We start from the raw sequence: 16,393 nt of genomic DNA on the forward strand, positions 1-16,393 counted from the left end.
GTGAGAGAGAAACATCAATCGGCTGCCTCCTGTATGAGCCCTGACCGAGGATCGAACCCACAACCTGGATGTGTGCCCTGACTGGGAATCGAACCCTCCACGTTTTGGTGTACAGGATGATGCTCCAACCAAGTGAACTACTGGCCAGGGTGTACATTCTTTATCTCGGAGGAGAGCACTCTTCACAAGCCTGGGACACAGCAGGCATCCAGCACACAGCGGTCTTTCCTTCCCGTGGTTACTAGGACACAAATGTAGCCTTCTGTGGGGAGTCAGAGGCCAAAAATAAACCTCCAGTAACTGTATCATCTGTGTGTTTCTACCATAGGTTCCTTTGAGCACAGGACTGAGACTCGGGTGCCTCCACCCTTCATTAAGACCAGACCCCTCACCACATACATACATTTAAAGGCGGGGCCTACATCAGGAGAGCTGCCCTGTGCGGTTTCTGGGAGGGTGTGAGTGCATGTGTGTGGTGTGTATGCAAAAGTATGTGTACGATATGCACACATAGTATCAGTAACAGACTTTCTTGGCTGCACACGTCATTACACGTGGAGACAATGCCCATCAGACTCACACGGAGACCCCACGATATCCTCATTCTGGAGCACACAGCGCCCCCTCTGCGGGGCTGGAGGTAATGCTGTGCTCTGACCAGCTCCCCGAGGGCAGGTCTGGTGAGGGGGTTCAGCACGGAGCTCTGTGGGTGACGCCAGCTACCTGGGGGAATTGTCTACCTGGCATCAAGCTTTGTTAAAACACTGAATTTTGTTCTCTCAAAGACGGCAAACAAAGTAACTCAACTGCCACACCATGTCACTCTGGCCCGTCCTCCATCCCCAACTCCGCCCGGGCAGGGGGTTTCTGACCATTGAGGGGGGTGGGGACCGGTGCCATGAAATAGCTACTTTTACATTTCACACCATTCTTCTCCCTGACCCGGCTCTCAGACAGATATTCGAGAGGGATGACTACACAGAACGGCAGACACCCTCTGTGCCCAGCGTCTGGGGCCGGGCCACAGCACACACGCGGGGTCTGGGGCCCCACAGCCTGGGACCAAGGCCCAGACCGAGGAGAGCATGGGGCTGGTTAACAGGGAACAACGCCGTCTCTTACGGTCCGAGGTGATCTCGTAGGGCGAGTTGAGGCGGGCGTCTCCGCAGGGGGACGTGCTCACGTACAGGTGGAACTGAGTGTTGTCCCTCAGCCTGTAGCCTCCGTCCTTCACCCGCACGAAGATGGAGCGCTCCGAGTCCTCCCGCCGCTTGCTGGGGGCAGAAAGAGGCTGCGGTCACTACTGGGGACCAGACCGGACACGTCCTGATCGGCAGGCGCCGGGTTTTTCCTCTTCACCCTTGCAGGGGACCCTCCAGAACAGGTGAAACCATGTACAGGCGCACACACAGCAGAAACCCCACCTGTCACCCTCCTCCCACACTCACATTCGGGCTGATCTTTCCCAGAGCCCGAATCTTTCTCAGCTGACGTTCCCTGGGATCTAAGTGTCTATGAAAGTGTAACCCTGAGGGTTCACAGGCGCCCCAAGGCGCTGCCTTGCGGGCACTGTGGGTTTTGCGTGGCCTCCATGGGCACCGTGATTCTGTATTCACAGGCGGAAAAGAACTCTGAAAGGAGGCAGGGCTTGGCCCCCAGCCAGAGGAACCCAGGGCACAGACCGCTTTCTTCTGCGCCCAGCATGACCAGGGAAATGCTCGGAGAGGCCCTCCAGGCTTTGAAGGGCACCCTTTGCCCTTGGGCTTCTCCCACAGCCATCACCCTCCCACCCCCTCCGAGGGGCTGAGCCCCGCAGGCACGGAGCCGCCGGCTGCCCCCCTCCCGGCCTCCGTCTCACTAGGCACAGGCACTCTGCTTTCTGCCGCTCTGGCTGTTTCTCCACGTTCTGCCCCATTGGTGATGGATTCTGTTCTGCGGGTTCTGAGATCACACAGGCAGCAGAACAGACATTTTCTCCCCAGGAAACCCTAGAGGCATCCCACCAGCCTTTCTGCTTCCTTGCCTCTGCTCCTTCCGCTGCCAGGCCCCCTCAGTGTCTCCACACGCGCCCCAACCTCGGAGCAAATGCAGAGCCTGGCCTGCTGGGTGTCTGTGCGGGACTGGCTGCCCTGGCTGGCTTTCCTCAGCCACTGCTCGCCCCCCGGGGCAGGGCCCACTCCTCCCAGCCAGCGGCTTGGCGCCAGCACAGGGTCAGTGCTGGTCCTGAGCCTCCCGTGACACAGAAAATTTAGGGGTATTTGAAAGTATTTCTGATGGAGTGCTTGGAGATTTAGGAGAAACCCCCGTGTTTGGAGAGATTTCCAGCTCTGGCCTCCCCCTCAGCAGGGCTGGAGCTCAGCGCTTAGGGGTCAGGCATTGCTTCCCTGTGGGTCCCCCGTGTGCCTCTGGGCCTTCCTGCCCCTGAACAGCTGCCGCGCACACCAGCAGCACGCAAGAGTCACTCCCTGAAGCCCCCGACGCCCCCTGTCTGTAGGCTGGAGAAACGCTGCTGCAGAGGATGTGGAAGTAGCTGGGAGAGGCAAGGAGGAAGCCTTTCTGGTCAAGACGTGGCCATGAGGTCACTGTGATCACACAGCTGGGCCAGGGCTGGTCTGGACGCCTAGGAGCCCACGTCCACCTGCAGCTCTCCTCCTCTGGATCGTGGAGATGCCAGGGTGGGTGACGGCCTGCTTCGTCCTGGCGGCCCCGACAGGTTGCCCGAGAACACGGGACATCCCATTGGGAGCACATTTCTCAGGGTCTGGACAGCCCCCTGCGTTGAGAACACTCCTCGGAAGACATGCTCAGAGGAGCAGCAGGCGGGAAACAGTATCTGAAGTCCACCGCCGGCGAGAGGTCTGGGCAGTGCGGGCTGCGGGGTGCAGGGCAGGGCTGAAGTGGAGCCTGGCCCATGCTTCAGAGCTGCCGGCTGGGTCATGGGGTCGGCCTGGCTAGGCTGGTGGCATTTCAGCCCTGTGGCCCGGGATGGGGGAGGCCTGGGAAGGGGAACGGAAGGAAGGGCAGGCTGCCTTGCAGAAGACACCCATGCTCTGTAAGACGTGTCCTTGGTGAGAAATTGTCAGAAGAGGACCCCGACAAGGGCAGAAGGAGGTGCACAGCAATCCCTCGCTTTCCTGCGGGTCACAGGTGCAAGTGCTGGACAGTCCTCAAAGTGGGTCCCCTTGGAAGACAGCACAACTTTGTCAAGATGGAGCCGGGTGCCGATGGCACAGGCACCGTGTGTGCTGGGACGCAGTGGGCCAGGGCGCGGGGAGCGGGCCAGGTCAGGAGCAGGGTCCCCGCGCTCAGCTCCCTCGCTGCCACTCTGTGTTTCAAGGAGGGGCAGCGTCTCCCAGAGACGGGCTTCTCTGTGAGGTTTCCTTTTTATAATTTTTTTTTAATCCTCACCCAAGGATGTGTTTCCATTTTTTTTTTTTTTTCAGATAGAATGGGAGGGAGATAGAGAGAAACATTGATGTGAGAGGGACACATCAGTTGGTTGCCTCCCGCATGACCCCCACCAGGCCCGGGACCAAACTGCAACCAAGGTACGTTATGTGTCCTTGACCAGAATCGAACCCATGACTCTTCAGTCTGCGGGCTGATGCTCTAACCGCTGAGCCAAACTGGCCAGGGCTTTTCTCTCTTTTTAAAATGCAAGGCTAGTTCTGGGATAGCAACTGGAGGCTGGTGGTGGGAAGAGTATTACCTTCACTTAACCCACAGGAAACGGGCAGCTTAAGCCAGAGCTGGGGAGGGGAGTTCTCCCTTTAAGGAGCCCTCTGCACCCCTCTAGGCAGCCCTGCAGTTCCCTTGGCCTTCTTGTGTGTGGGTTCAGAGTGTGAGTGCACAGGTGAGTCACCCTGAGGGAGTTGACAGCGTAGGGAGCTCAGGGGGGCCACGGTCCCCCTCTGTTTTTGAACGGGGCCCTTGACCCTGCACACATTCTGGCCTCATGGAGAGAGAATCGCACCAGCTGCCTGGGTCTTTACAGTGGTGTGCTGTCGTCGTCATCCCCAAAGCTCCCCTTTAGAGACCCTTGCTACTCACTGAACGTTTGTGTCCCCACAAATGCATTTGCTGACATTAAGAGGTGGGGCCTCTGGGAGGTGATGAGGTCACGAGGGTGGAGGCCTTGGTCATAATGGGGTTAGTGTCCTTACTAGGTCATAATGGGGTTAGTGTCCTTATAAAAGAGACCCCAGAGAGCTCCCTCACCTCTGCAGGTGAGGACCCAGCAAGAAGTCACCGTCTATAAACCAGGAAGAGGGTCCTGAGCAGACATGGAATCTGCCGGCACCTTGACCTCGGCCTTCCAGCCTCCAGGCTGAGCCACCGGAGATCCAGCCCCCAGGCTGTGTGTTCTGTTGCAGTGGCCTGAGTGGCGACACCCGAATGTTTTAGTAGAAGATGTCGTCAGTGGAATGGTGTGTGACCAGGCATGTTTGTACGTGTGGGCGCCTGTGTGGGGGGATGTGCACCTTGCAGCTTTTTCCTGGAAGGAGGCCTGAGAATCGTGGGGGAGGTGCCTGCAATTCCAACACTTTCCCAGCCTGTGCTCCTACATCACTGATGCTTGAAAGATGCCACCCACCTGGGTGAAACGTGTGCAGTAGGGGCACCCTGTGCACCACGCCCGGATACAGGGAATGACCCTGGTGCTGGCCGTGGGTCACCAGCTCCGAGCTCGTGGCCAGAGCGCTCGTCCCGGGGACGGCGGCTCACCTGAGGTGCAGCTCCAGCTGTGCGTACAGGAAGTGGAGCAGCGCTCTCCGGGCCACGATCTCCGCGTGGCAGTCATTGACCACCAGCCCCTGGTCGCTGATGTACTCGCCACTGATGCACTTGGTCCCCGAGGACAGCACGACGACCTGTGCTTGCCTGGCGTCCAGGCCTAGGGGCAGAGAAGGCGCCAGTCAGAACACCGAGCGCTGCCTGCACCAGCACAGCGACCCCGCTCTCCTCCCCTCCTGCCTCATCCCACCCAGGGGCCCGCTGCCTAGGCCCCGGCTTGTCCACGCGGTGGGCCTCCATGCTCACTGTAGTGCACGGCAGACAGCACAGGGCAGGGCCGCCACACAGCTGCTGCGAGGCGGGTCTCGGCGGTGCTGGGGCGGCCCTGTGCCCACCTAGCTTCAGGGTGGCTCCGCCAGGGAGGGTACTTGTTTCCAGAACTCAGTACCCAGGGTCAGCAGGGGCACCCGGTGTCTCTGTTTGACGGACCCATTTGTACAGCAGGAAGAGAAGGCGGGGGCAGTGCAGTGACCTGCCGCAAACAAGTGGCACAGGGCCTCTGCCGCCCTCGAGCTAGAGGGAGACGAGCTGGCAGCTCTGGGTTTGGGGCTGCAGTTCCAAAGAGCACAGAGCCTCCCGCCTGGCCTCGTGCCGATTACCAAGTGACTCGAGAAATCCGACCACCGCCTGCCCTGGTGCTGAGGTTGAGAATCGTATCTTAATGGAAAGACTTGCTGATGGGAACGTGCACAGGACAGGGTGGAGGCCAAGACAGGAGGCGATTCTGCCCGAACAGGCCATGCTTGGGCTCCCTCCACCCCTCCTGTCCATCCCGGTTTTGCCCCTGAGGCCACCCAGGCTCCAGGCAACATTCCTTTGCAGACTCGAGACCCCACAGGTCATGACTCACTTCACCAGCCTACATAAAGCCCCCTGTCCCTTAGAGCCACCAGTAACCCTGTGATGACCTGGGCCAGGTGCTGGCCTCCCCAAACACCCATCTCTGTCACTTGGGACCCAGCGAGTGCTTCCTACTCATAGACACTTGCTTTTTGGACTTACACTCTTACTGGGGCTTTGCCTGGACTTAAGCAGACTTCTGACTCTGGAAGTCCAGGCTCATGGTCCCAAAGACGTGGAGGTGTGTCACACGCTCAGCCTTCTGTGTCCCAAGAGCACTGTGAGAGGTGCGGCCTGGGCCTCAAGGGCCATCTGGAGAGGTGAGCAGGCCAACGGACCACGGTAGTGACAGCGGGATGCCAGGCCAAGTGTGTCCCCTTCCAGAACTGCAGGGTTTCTGCTGGGTTCGGATCCCTCCCTTGGCCCAGCACAGACTTGGGGTCTTTGCTGAGCCTGCAGCCATGTCCCCCAGGACGCTGGCCTGGGCCTGGGCTGTCTCTGGGGCTGTGTATCTGGAGCAATGTCTGAGACTCGCACTGACACCCAGGGACAGAACACAGCGTGACATGCCACCGTAGCAGCGAGAATGTGCTGAGTTCTCTGATTCAGCTCACAGGCTTTCCACTTTCCCTAAAGAGCCACAGGACAGCGGGGGACAAGCTGCAGGTGGTGACGCCTCCCGTTCCATCCCCACTTTCCATTCTGGAGGCCGATCCCTACAGCGCCACCTGGGGCCCAGGCGGTGGCGGCCCTGCACCATTTCCTGCCTCCTCTCTTTAGGGGGGTGCAGCTGTTCCCTGGGCCCCGCTCACCCAGCACGGCGTGTTTCATGGGAACGAGGCCTCTGTCTGCTGTGGTCATCACATCTGACCAACAGAGAGAATCAACCAGCTCCAGGGGGCCCAGTCTCCGACAAACTCACAGAGCACCCCAGTTATCGTTGCTATTATTATTATTATTTTATTTTTTTATCCTTACCCGAGGACATTTTTGCATTTATTTTCAGCTAGAGCAGGAGGGGGAGAGGGAGAGAGAGAAACATCGATGCAAAGAGACACATTGACTGGCTGCCACCTACACGACCCCAACCGGGGCCGGGGACAAACTGCAACCGAGGTACATGCCCTTAGTGGGAACCGAACCTGGGACTCTCTGGACTGTGGGCTGATGCTCCAACCGCTGAGCCAAACTGGCCAGGGCTATTATTATTTTTTTAAAATATATTTTTTGATTGCTTTTTCAGAGAGAGAGGAAGGGAGAGAGAGATAGAAACGTCAATATGAGAGAAAAACATCAATGGCTGCCTCCTGCACGCCTCCTACCCGGGCTCGAGCCCTCAACCAGGGCATGTGCCCTGACCAAGAATTGAACTGGGACCTCTCAGTCCATGGGAAAATGCTCAATCCACTGAGCCACATGGGCTGGGCCATTGTTATTATCTTTAACGTGCTTTATATATAGTAAGAGCAGGGAGTTTTGAGGTCAGAGTCACGAATGGGGAAGTTTTCTGAGTCTCTGAGCCCAGGTTCCCAGCCACAGGAGGGGGCAGTGACGGCTGCTGCCTGGGGACCCCCTGTTACCCCTCTCTTGGTCTCAGCATTTCCCCTTTTCTGGCTGTAGGATCAACTCTGAGGGCAGGAGCTGATGAGTCCCTCAAGCAATATAGGCTGCACAAGTTACTCTTCATAGGACAGTGCTCATTAAAAAAAAAAAAAATCCTCATCCAAGGATAGAGAGAGGAAGGGAGAGAGAAACATCCATGTGAGAAACATCGATCGGCTGCCTCCCATACACACCCTGACTGGGGATTGAACCCCCAAACCTAGGCTTATGCCCCAACTGGGAATCGAACCCACAAACTTTTGGTGCATGGGACAATGCTCCAACCTACTGAGCCAGGGCAGTACAGTGTTCATTTTGTTTGAAATCAAAGAAATTTTGTCAACAAAAAGAATGTTCTCTGCAAGAATGGAAAACAAACAAAAGAACCAACCCAGACTCTGTGCCTTAAAAATGAGATGTTGATTGCCCGTGTTGAGGGAGACCCTAGAAGACCACGAAATTCCTTTTTTCTCCTGACTTGAGGGCCTGATGGTCGCAAGCATACCTGTATTATCTCTTCACGTAGGAACCAGAATTTCCAAAAAACTATTCCAGAAAGGGGTTCCCTGGAGAGTCCATGTGATTAGGTGGATCGCCTGGAACAACCAGCCAGTGTTCTGAATAAGTGACAAGCTCGATTTTTCAGGTGCTGCCACGAGATATTGAGAGAATGGGGCCGGACACCCTTAGCCAGTTGTGCCTCTTAGCAGACGTCTGTGGCCTGCTGGGGCTGCGTGTGGTCAGTACGCAGGTGACAGCTTAGCAGCCGGTCCTGCCCACTCCGTGAGCCCTGCAGTAAGGGGTGTACGGGCCCTTTCTCTAAAGAGGTGATGTGAAGCAAGCACACGCTGGAGGGAACCTTCCGTTTTAAACAAAATTCACTTCTCCAAACGCCAGGCTGTGCTGGGCAGGTGGTAAGTTCTTTATATGTACGTGTTGCTCTGAGTTGAAAGTTCTACCTGGAGAACTTAGTTCTGCAGCCTGCAGGCTCCCGGCACACTCCCGCTCCACGCAGCCGATTGCCGGCCAGGAGAGAGGAAGAGGGGACACTGAGCACTGCAAGTGACGGGGTGGGGTGGGCAGTGACGAAGAATGGGGAGAAGGGGATGCAGCCGACGTCTGATCGCTTGGTGGTGCTGGAGGGCTGGCCCACCACGGGCGAGGCTAGACCGCCGGGCAGATGGACGAGAGCTGCAGTGTTGCTTTGCGTCTGTCCAGGTCCCTCCTTCCTCGGTCTCCATTTCTGTGGCCCTGAAAACTGCCTGGGGTGAGTATCAGGTTGCTCATCGCTGACCGCTCTCTGCTGAGGTCTGGCTGCATGGAGACCTCAGGAAGCGACTGGTCACTCCTCTATGTTCTGGTCACAAATTGACCGCCATGAGCTATGCTGCTTTAAGACAAGTGAGAACAGAATACATCGACCCCCTTGTGACTTCTTCCCCAGGACGGGCCAGCTCTTTCCTTTCCACAGGGTCCAGCCCTTTCCCAGCAGCTCCCTGGGAGGGCCCTGGAGGGGACCTGAGGGTCATTTGTCCACAGTACCTCGTTCCACAGGGAGCCACGTTCTAACGGAAATGGTTCTCAGGGGACACTGTTGAGAAACAGCCAGTGAGGCAGCCACGTTGATGGAGAAATCGTTTTGCAGATTCCAGCTTAATTAAAGCAGGTGTTTAGAGTACTGGAAAGAACATTTCTCGTTTCCTAACGCCTTCCAGTATGCAGATGTCTGGCGCACCTGTGCCGTGACTTCTCCCAGACAGCATCTGAGAGCCGGCGCTGCCTCCCGAGGGCCGGTCTGCTTCTCCTCCTCGGACTCTGTGGGAACGAGGGCGGTTGGGAAGGGAAACGCTTTCCCTTCACCCCTCATTAACCCTCGCCCCGCTTCACTCCAGGCGCTGCCATGTTCATGGCAATTTTGTGGCCCACGAAACGCACTGTTTATTCGCTCTCGTGACGCCACCGCCGAGGGGCCAGCACCATGCTGAGTAACAGGAGACGCGGAGGGGCTCAGGCACAGTCCGGTCCTGCACAGGGTTTGGCATGAGTCTGGGGAAACCACACAGACGGAAATGTGTACAGGTGAGATACTGTGTGATAAATAGTGGTAAGTGACGCACACAGCATGTCACTACCACGAGAGGAGGAGAGAGAGACCGAGGGGGACGGAGCTTGCGCCCGGGCTCCCCAGAAGCAGCGGCTGAGTCAGCGATTCCTGGGCAGTGATTTATTGAGAGTGTTTTCTCAGGAGGAGCGTGGAAGATAATCACAGAAACAGGCTAAGAAGGGAGACGAAGCGAGGCAAAGAGGAGGTGTCACTGGTGTCTGGTTTCAGGCTGATCTGATGGAAAACTCTGGGATGTGCTGGGCACCACGGAGGCACCCTGCTGTGAGAGAAGGTGCAGCCTGCTCCCACCCCTGGGGAGGGGGCCCGGGGCGGTGAGGAGCGGGGTGGGGCACCCACAGCCCCTGTTGCAACAACTCAGCACAGCCAGTGAAACAAGTCGGGTAGGAGCAGGACTCGGCACACAGTGGTTACTGGTTATCCCCTTCCCTGCAAAATGCTATTGAGAGTAACACTCTTATGCTGACAACATGAGGAATGGTCACAGGAACTATAAACATACTGATTTCTACAGAATAAGTAGAAAAAGTGATCCGAGCTCCCCTCCACCCCCAAAACACCAAGCCGTTCGTTTGGTGGGAGATTTTTACCAACATTTAAGTAGCAGATGATGTCAAGGCCACTAGTATATATAAAGATGAGGACAACCTTCCAATTGTTTTTTATTATAAAATGCCTATATTACTGATCTACACACTTGAATGAGACTGAACCAGAAAGAAAACTACAGATGGCCTCAGTTACGGATATTGAAATTTTAAGTACAATACTAACCATCAAGCATCAGAAGAAAAAAGCAGTGCTGTAATCACTATGAGGTAGGTTTATTCTGAAATGCAAAAATGGATTATATTTAAAAAGTTAAGGTCCAATGCAAATATACAATGATAACCACAGACAGTGGCAAGGCACCTGACAAAGCACAACAACTACTTTTTTTTTTTTTTTATCCTCACCCGAGGACATTTTTCCATTTTTTGTTCAGATAGAGCAGGAGGGGGGGAGAGAGAGAGAGAGAGAGAGAGAGAGAGAGGGAGGAACATCGATGTGAAGGGACGCATCGAGTGGCTGCCACCCGCACGACCAACCAGGGCCAGGGACAAACTGCAACCGAGGTACGTGCCCTTAGAAGGAACCGAACCCGGGTCTCTCCATACCGCAGACCGATGCTCCAACCGCTGAGCCAAACCGGCCAGGGCCCAACAACTACTTTTGATAAAAATTCAATAAATAGAATAGATGGATTTTTTTCCCAATGTGGTTTTTATATATACACAGCCACACCCTCACATACAGGGTGGGGAACAGTAGTTGTACAGTTGTTCATATGGAGAATAATACAATAGCTAATAAATAATACAACTAAACTGTTTCACCTATAATTGCAAACCCACTTTTGCCACACCCTGTATATATTATACATAAAGAGGTATATAAATAAACATACACATATATACAGAGGTACATACACACATATACATTATATATAGAGAAAGATGTAAACACACACACATGGGCAAAGACATATATGTTATATGTAGGATGGTACACACACACGCACATGCACACACACACCCAGCATCATGCTTAATGGGAAACACTAGAGGGCTTTCTACCACAGTCAGGAACATGCCACGAAGGCCCACTGTAAGTCCATCATTTAACATCTACTGAAGCTATTAGCCAACACAAGAGAAATTAGAGGTATGATCATCGCAAAGGAGCAGGTAGCACGATCACTGAACACGCTGTGATTGTATATGTGGAAACCTCCAGAGAACCCAGTGGAAACACTGCTAGAAACCATAAGAGAGTCGATAAGGTGATAGGGTACAAGTTAATATACAGAAATCAATAGCTTTCTTATTACACCCAACAACTAGTAAGAAACCATAAAGGAGAAACAAGTCCATTTATAGCAGCAGCAGAGAAGACAATAGGAGTAAGTTAAATAATAAATAAGCAAAAGCCATAGTGAATAAAACATTAAAAGCTGATGGAAAGTTACCAACACATCTCACCCAAACAGAAGACACCGCAGTCCCGTACGGGAAGATGTGACGTCCTGAGTCCTGTCTAAAGTGACTGAGGAGGTTAACATGATTCCCACGGGGACAGCACTGGCTTTGCTTCTGACAAAGACAGCCTGGTTCAAAATAGAGTGTTGTTTTTTGTTTCCGAGCCACACGCTGATTCTAATGAGTAACCCAGGGAATTCTGAAGGGGGGACCAGTGCTAGGAGACAAGCCCTTAGTAGACATCAAGCAGGTGATAAAGGCTCAGTGATAAATTGCTGTGTACTGATGCACGAAGTCCAACAAGTGGAAGGAAGCAGGGAGCCCAGAAATTCATCCAGACTCATGCAGGAATCTAGCATGGGGTAAAGTTAGCAGCATCTCCACCTGAGGGGCAGAGACGCTCTTCCATTGATGCTGTCTAATAACTGAAGAGCCTCCTGAAAAGTAAAGGTGCATCTGTACCTTACACCATGGACCAGGGTAAATATCAGTGGGTCAAAGATCTAGATGCAAAAAGTGTAACTGCACACAGATGGTAATAGGAGTTTGCCCACAATTGCCAAAACTTGGAAGCAACCGAGATGCCTTTCAGCTGGTGAATGGATAAATACACGGTGATATAGCTAGTCAACGAAATATTCAGCACGAAAAAGAAATCAACTATCAAGCCATGGAAAGACATGGGGGAACATCAAATGCATGCTACTCAGTGAAAGAAGCCAACCTGAAAGCTACAGACTGATTCCACCTCTATGACAGTCTGGACAAGACAGAACTACGGAGACAGTGAAAAGGCAGGAGATGAGCAGGTTGAGCACAGGGTTTTTAGGGGAGGGGAGCTACTCTGTATGACCCTATAATGCTGAATGCATGTATTAGACACTTGTCTAAACCCACAGAATGTACAACACCAAGAGTGACCCTAATGTCAACTATGGATGTTGGGTGATTTAAAAAATGTTTTCATTGATTTTTTTTAGAGAGAGAGGAAGGGAGAGAGATAGAAAAATTGATGAGAGAAACACTGATCAGCTGCCTCCTGCATGCCCCACTTACTGGGGATGGAGCCCGCAACCCAGCATGTGCCCTGACCAGAAATCGAACCTCAGTCCATGGGACGATGCTCAATCCACTGAGCCACACCTGCCGGGCGGACTTCGGGTGATTTTTTAAAAAAGTTGTAAATACAGTAGAAAAAAACTTGGGATAATCTCTTTATAAATTTGGCAGGTGAAAGGCCTTTCTAATGATGATTCAAAGTTCCAAAGCAGTAAAAATTGTTATATTCAAGGGCATAAAAATAAAAACTCTGAGTGAACAAATATATTAAAGGCAGTAAAAGAGCAGAAAGTGGGAAAAATTTCAACTTACATCACAAAAAAAGCACTCTCTCTCAAATATTTAAAAAACTTTTAGAAAAAGAAGTATCCCGATGGAACAATGGGAAAAGGTATGTAAAAACCATTCACAGAAGGAAAATACATGGGTAAAAAAGGAGAAATATCTGTAACAAAAAAATAAATAAATAAATTAAAAAAAAAAGAAAATACAAAATGGTTCTTAAATATATGGAAAAATATTCAACCTCATATATACATATATATATATATGTGTGTGTGTATATCTCAAGTTAAAAATACAATGAGATACAATTCTTTATCTCTCAGGTTGGTCAACATCTGACAGTGTGTCAATGAGCAGTTGACGTCTCTGGGAAACATCTACCTATAAATAGCTGGCAGGAATCTGTGAGGGTAAAGTACACGTGAAGGATAATTGAACAATATCAGATTACAAATGAATACACCCTCTGACCCAGCAATTCTCTTTCTGGGTGTTTATCTTACCCATATACCTGCATATGTGAAAATGATGTGTGTACACACCTATTTGCCCCAGCAACATTTGTAATGGCAAATAATACAAGTGACTTGAGTGTCTATCAGTAGGGGACTAGTTTACATATAGACATCTGTACACTGGGGGGTTCCTTGGAGCCGTCAGACAAAACAGAGAAATTCTTTGTGGATGTAGAAAGATTTCTAAGATATATTATTGTTATGTGGAAAAAGGGAGAGGTGGAGCAATGTGTGTAATAGCCTACCTTTTGTGATGAAAAGGGAAAGAGAAGGACACTATTTCTTGCGTAAGTGTAAAGACTCGGGGGGGGGGGTGTCTGTCAGAGTCTGGGTCTGCCCTGTGCACCGCTGGCGAGTGCGCCTGTTACTGTCTCACGGATGCTGGAGGAAGACACGGGCCTGGGCCAGAGAACGGGGCATCGTCCTCACGGCGTGCTGCATGGAGACTCGTTGTGCCCCCTGCCTGAGCCCAGGCCTCCTAAAACTGAGGCAAGATATAGCAACCAGAGTTAAAGAAACAAATATCAAAACAAGAGAAATTTGAAACAGAAAGAAATGGTTATTATCTCCCGGCAGACTGCCTGAGGGTGTGGTGTGTAATGAATTCCAGCGCCCTATTATCCAGGGTGGTGTCGTTGGGTTTCATTACTCAAGTAATAGTGTGCCCACAACTTCCCTTCCACAACGTGTCAGCTCGGGGCTGGGAAACCTTTCTCTGTAGTCAGCCTCAACCGTCTCCAGTTTCACTCCCTTACTTGGGTCCCCATCCTCCTGGTTTGCACCTTCTGAATATTTCCAGAGAGCTACCTGCAGTTTTACTTCCAGTCATTGCCTGTTCAAAGTCTGGGATTCTCGGTCTTCTCCTGGGAATCCATTCCTTCCTCTTCTGAGTTTCTGCTTATATTCTCTAAATGTCCTCTAGTTAATTTGAAGTAAAGTGGTGATAAGACGCTGCGCAGGCAGGTGTGTGGGGGACTGAGCGGGCTAAGCCTGAAGGAAAGTGTTTGTACCTGGGACAGGGGAGGTTTCTCCCCCTCAGGTCCTCATCCGTGGCCATGTCCACAGCCCGAAGACACCAGCGACCCCCAGGGCTTCTGCTCTCTAAATATTGTCAGTGCATGGATGTTAGGAGGAAAGTAAGTTCTGTGTTAGAATTTTGTGTGTTACCCTATGAATGACAATATGTCTGTAAAGGGCATTGGACAGAGGTGGGCAGCGTCTGACCCTCTCCAGACACGAGTTTGCAGTCAGATCTTGTTTCTACTTGCTTGAGATTTTGGTCAAGTGAACTTTGTCTTATCTGGAAAACGGGGACAAAACTAGTGCTATCAAGCTTTTGAAGATGAAAGAAAATCATGTCACGTGTCTGACACGTGGCTTTCCGAATGTCCTACAAATGCCATCGTTTTGGCTGTTTGTTAGAAGTGCAGGTACTTCAGTTCCCGTCATCACGTTTTTCTGCTTATCTGCAGCCAGATTTTTTTCTATGGCTCCTGTTGCTAGAATGACATTAAAGACCACATGTGCTTTTGTTACTTCTCTTGCCTACGGAGCTCATGTTCTTCATATGAGAACAAGAGGGCTTGTTTGGGGCAGTGGATAAACAGAGCACGTTCAGGGGTTTCATGAAAATAAATCTGACCATGGCACTGGGCTACAGGGGAAACCAAAAATCAGTCACAAGTCTCCTTGATCGCTCCAACCTTATCATCTCAAGGGCATACCTTCTATCTATGTCATTCACTCTGTGTACACTGAACACCCAACTTGTTGGAGGGAGTAGGGATGCAAGACTAAGATTCCAAGGCCCTTTGGTCACTTGGCTGACAGCTGTGGAAGGAGGCAGCACACCGGAGAGAAGTACCTCAGAGCGTGTGGTGTACCTCAGATGTCGGCGGACGCCTCCTGAGAGGATGGGGTGATGGTAGAAGTCAAGGTGAGTTGTATAAGCATCTAGGAACTAAAGATAGTGTTGAAAGGTCCTTGAATGGCCAGCTCGTCCATGTGGTTGGCTAAGTGCAGGGTGCCAGCTGGCTTGGGCTTTTGAATAATCGCAGATGCCCACGTAGGTAGGTGTTGGCATATCTGTGGAGCGTGGCCAGCGCCCAGCATGTGATGCCGTGGAGGGTGGGGCCTGGGCCATCCACCTTCCTTCTCTTGCCTCCACCCTCTGAGTTGGTGATAGAAGCCTGCTCCTCCAGGTCTGCCTTCACCGTCACTGAGGTCTACTCCAGGCACAAAAGACACCAAGCTAGTTGTTGGCAATTTTTTTTCTAAATTCACTTGGTAGAAGAATCTCTTGGACACTTTTATTGATTTTTTTGTTTGTGTGATTTTTAGAGAGAGAGAGAGAAACATAGATGTAGAGAGAAACATGCCTCCTACACGCCCCCTACTGGGGATTGAGCCCCCAGCCCGGCCATGTGCCCTGACCAGGAATCAAACCAGGACCTCTCAGTCCATGGGATGATGCTCAGTCCACTGAGCCACACCAGCCGGGCCTGGACACTTTTAAAAACAAAGATGTGACACTGGCCCTCATGAAAGTGAAACCCTAAGGGCCTTGAATGGAAATCTGTTTGGGAGGTTCCTAAAAGTCAGCCTTTGAGCAATGTTTCCAGGTGATGCTGCAGACCAGGTGACTTGGGGCGTGGCTATGTGAAAAGGCTGATGCAGTTTTCACTCTTGCAAATGGCTGTTTGATGTCACAGGGACACAGTCTGGGGACAGGTGGGCTTACCTGAATTGGAAGCTTTAGTTAAGCATCTGAAGCAGTTTCTTTGACTTGAGGGTGTGCGCATGTCACTGCCCAGTGTGGAGTTCACCAGATTCAGGGGTGCCTGTGGAGAAACTTTGCTGTGTGGGTGCCTGTGGGGATGGAGTGCTGTTTGCTGTCTCTGTGTTTTTAAGGATAGTGGACATTTTAATCAGCGAGTCCTAAGTGCTGACACTGGTGGATTTTGCGAGTGAGCTGTGAGCCCTGGGTTTCTAAGTGGCCCTCGGTGGTTAGAGCAAGCACAGAATCGCATGCTCATTAATTTCCTTCAGAAGACGTGGTCCCTCTCCTCTGGGACTGCCAGCCTGTCGGCTGGCATCAGCATCAGGCAGTTTGGCAGCAGCCTCGTGAGGATGGAGAGTGCCCACTGCTCTGAGGCCTG

General features: G+C 52.2%; 1 protein-coding gene across 1 annotated transcript in view; it reads right to left on the bottom strand.

Moving 5' to 3' along the window:
• ADARB2 (adenosine deaminase RNA specific B2 (inactive)) overlaps positions 1-16,393 on the bottom strand; it is a 163,772-nt gene that overhangs the window by 37,303 nt on the left and 110,076 nt on the right. The window contains exons 5-6 of the mRNA XM_036264430.1: positions 4,726-4,894; positions 1,123-1,274 (exon numbers count right to left, since the gene is read on the bottom strand). Of these exons, the coding sequence (XP_036120323.1) occupies positions 1,123-1,274; positions 4,726-4,894 (321 nt within the window). The remainder of the gene's footprint in view (positions 1-1,122; positions 1,275-4,725; positions 4,895-16,393) is intronic.

This window comes from Molossus molossus, unplaced genomic scaffold (assembly GCF_014108415.1).
Source record: "Molossus molossus isolate mMolMol1 unplaced genomic scaffold, mMolMol1.p scaffold_m16_p_1, whole genome shotgun sequence".
Classification (NCBI taxonomy): Eukaryota; Metazoa; Chordata; class Mammalia; order Chiroptera; family Molossidae; genus Molossus; species Molossus molossus.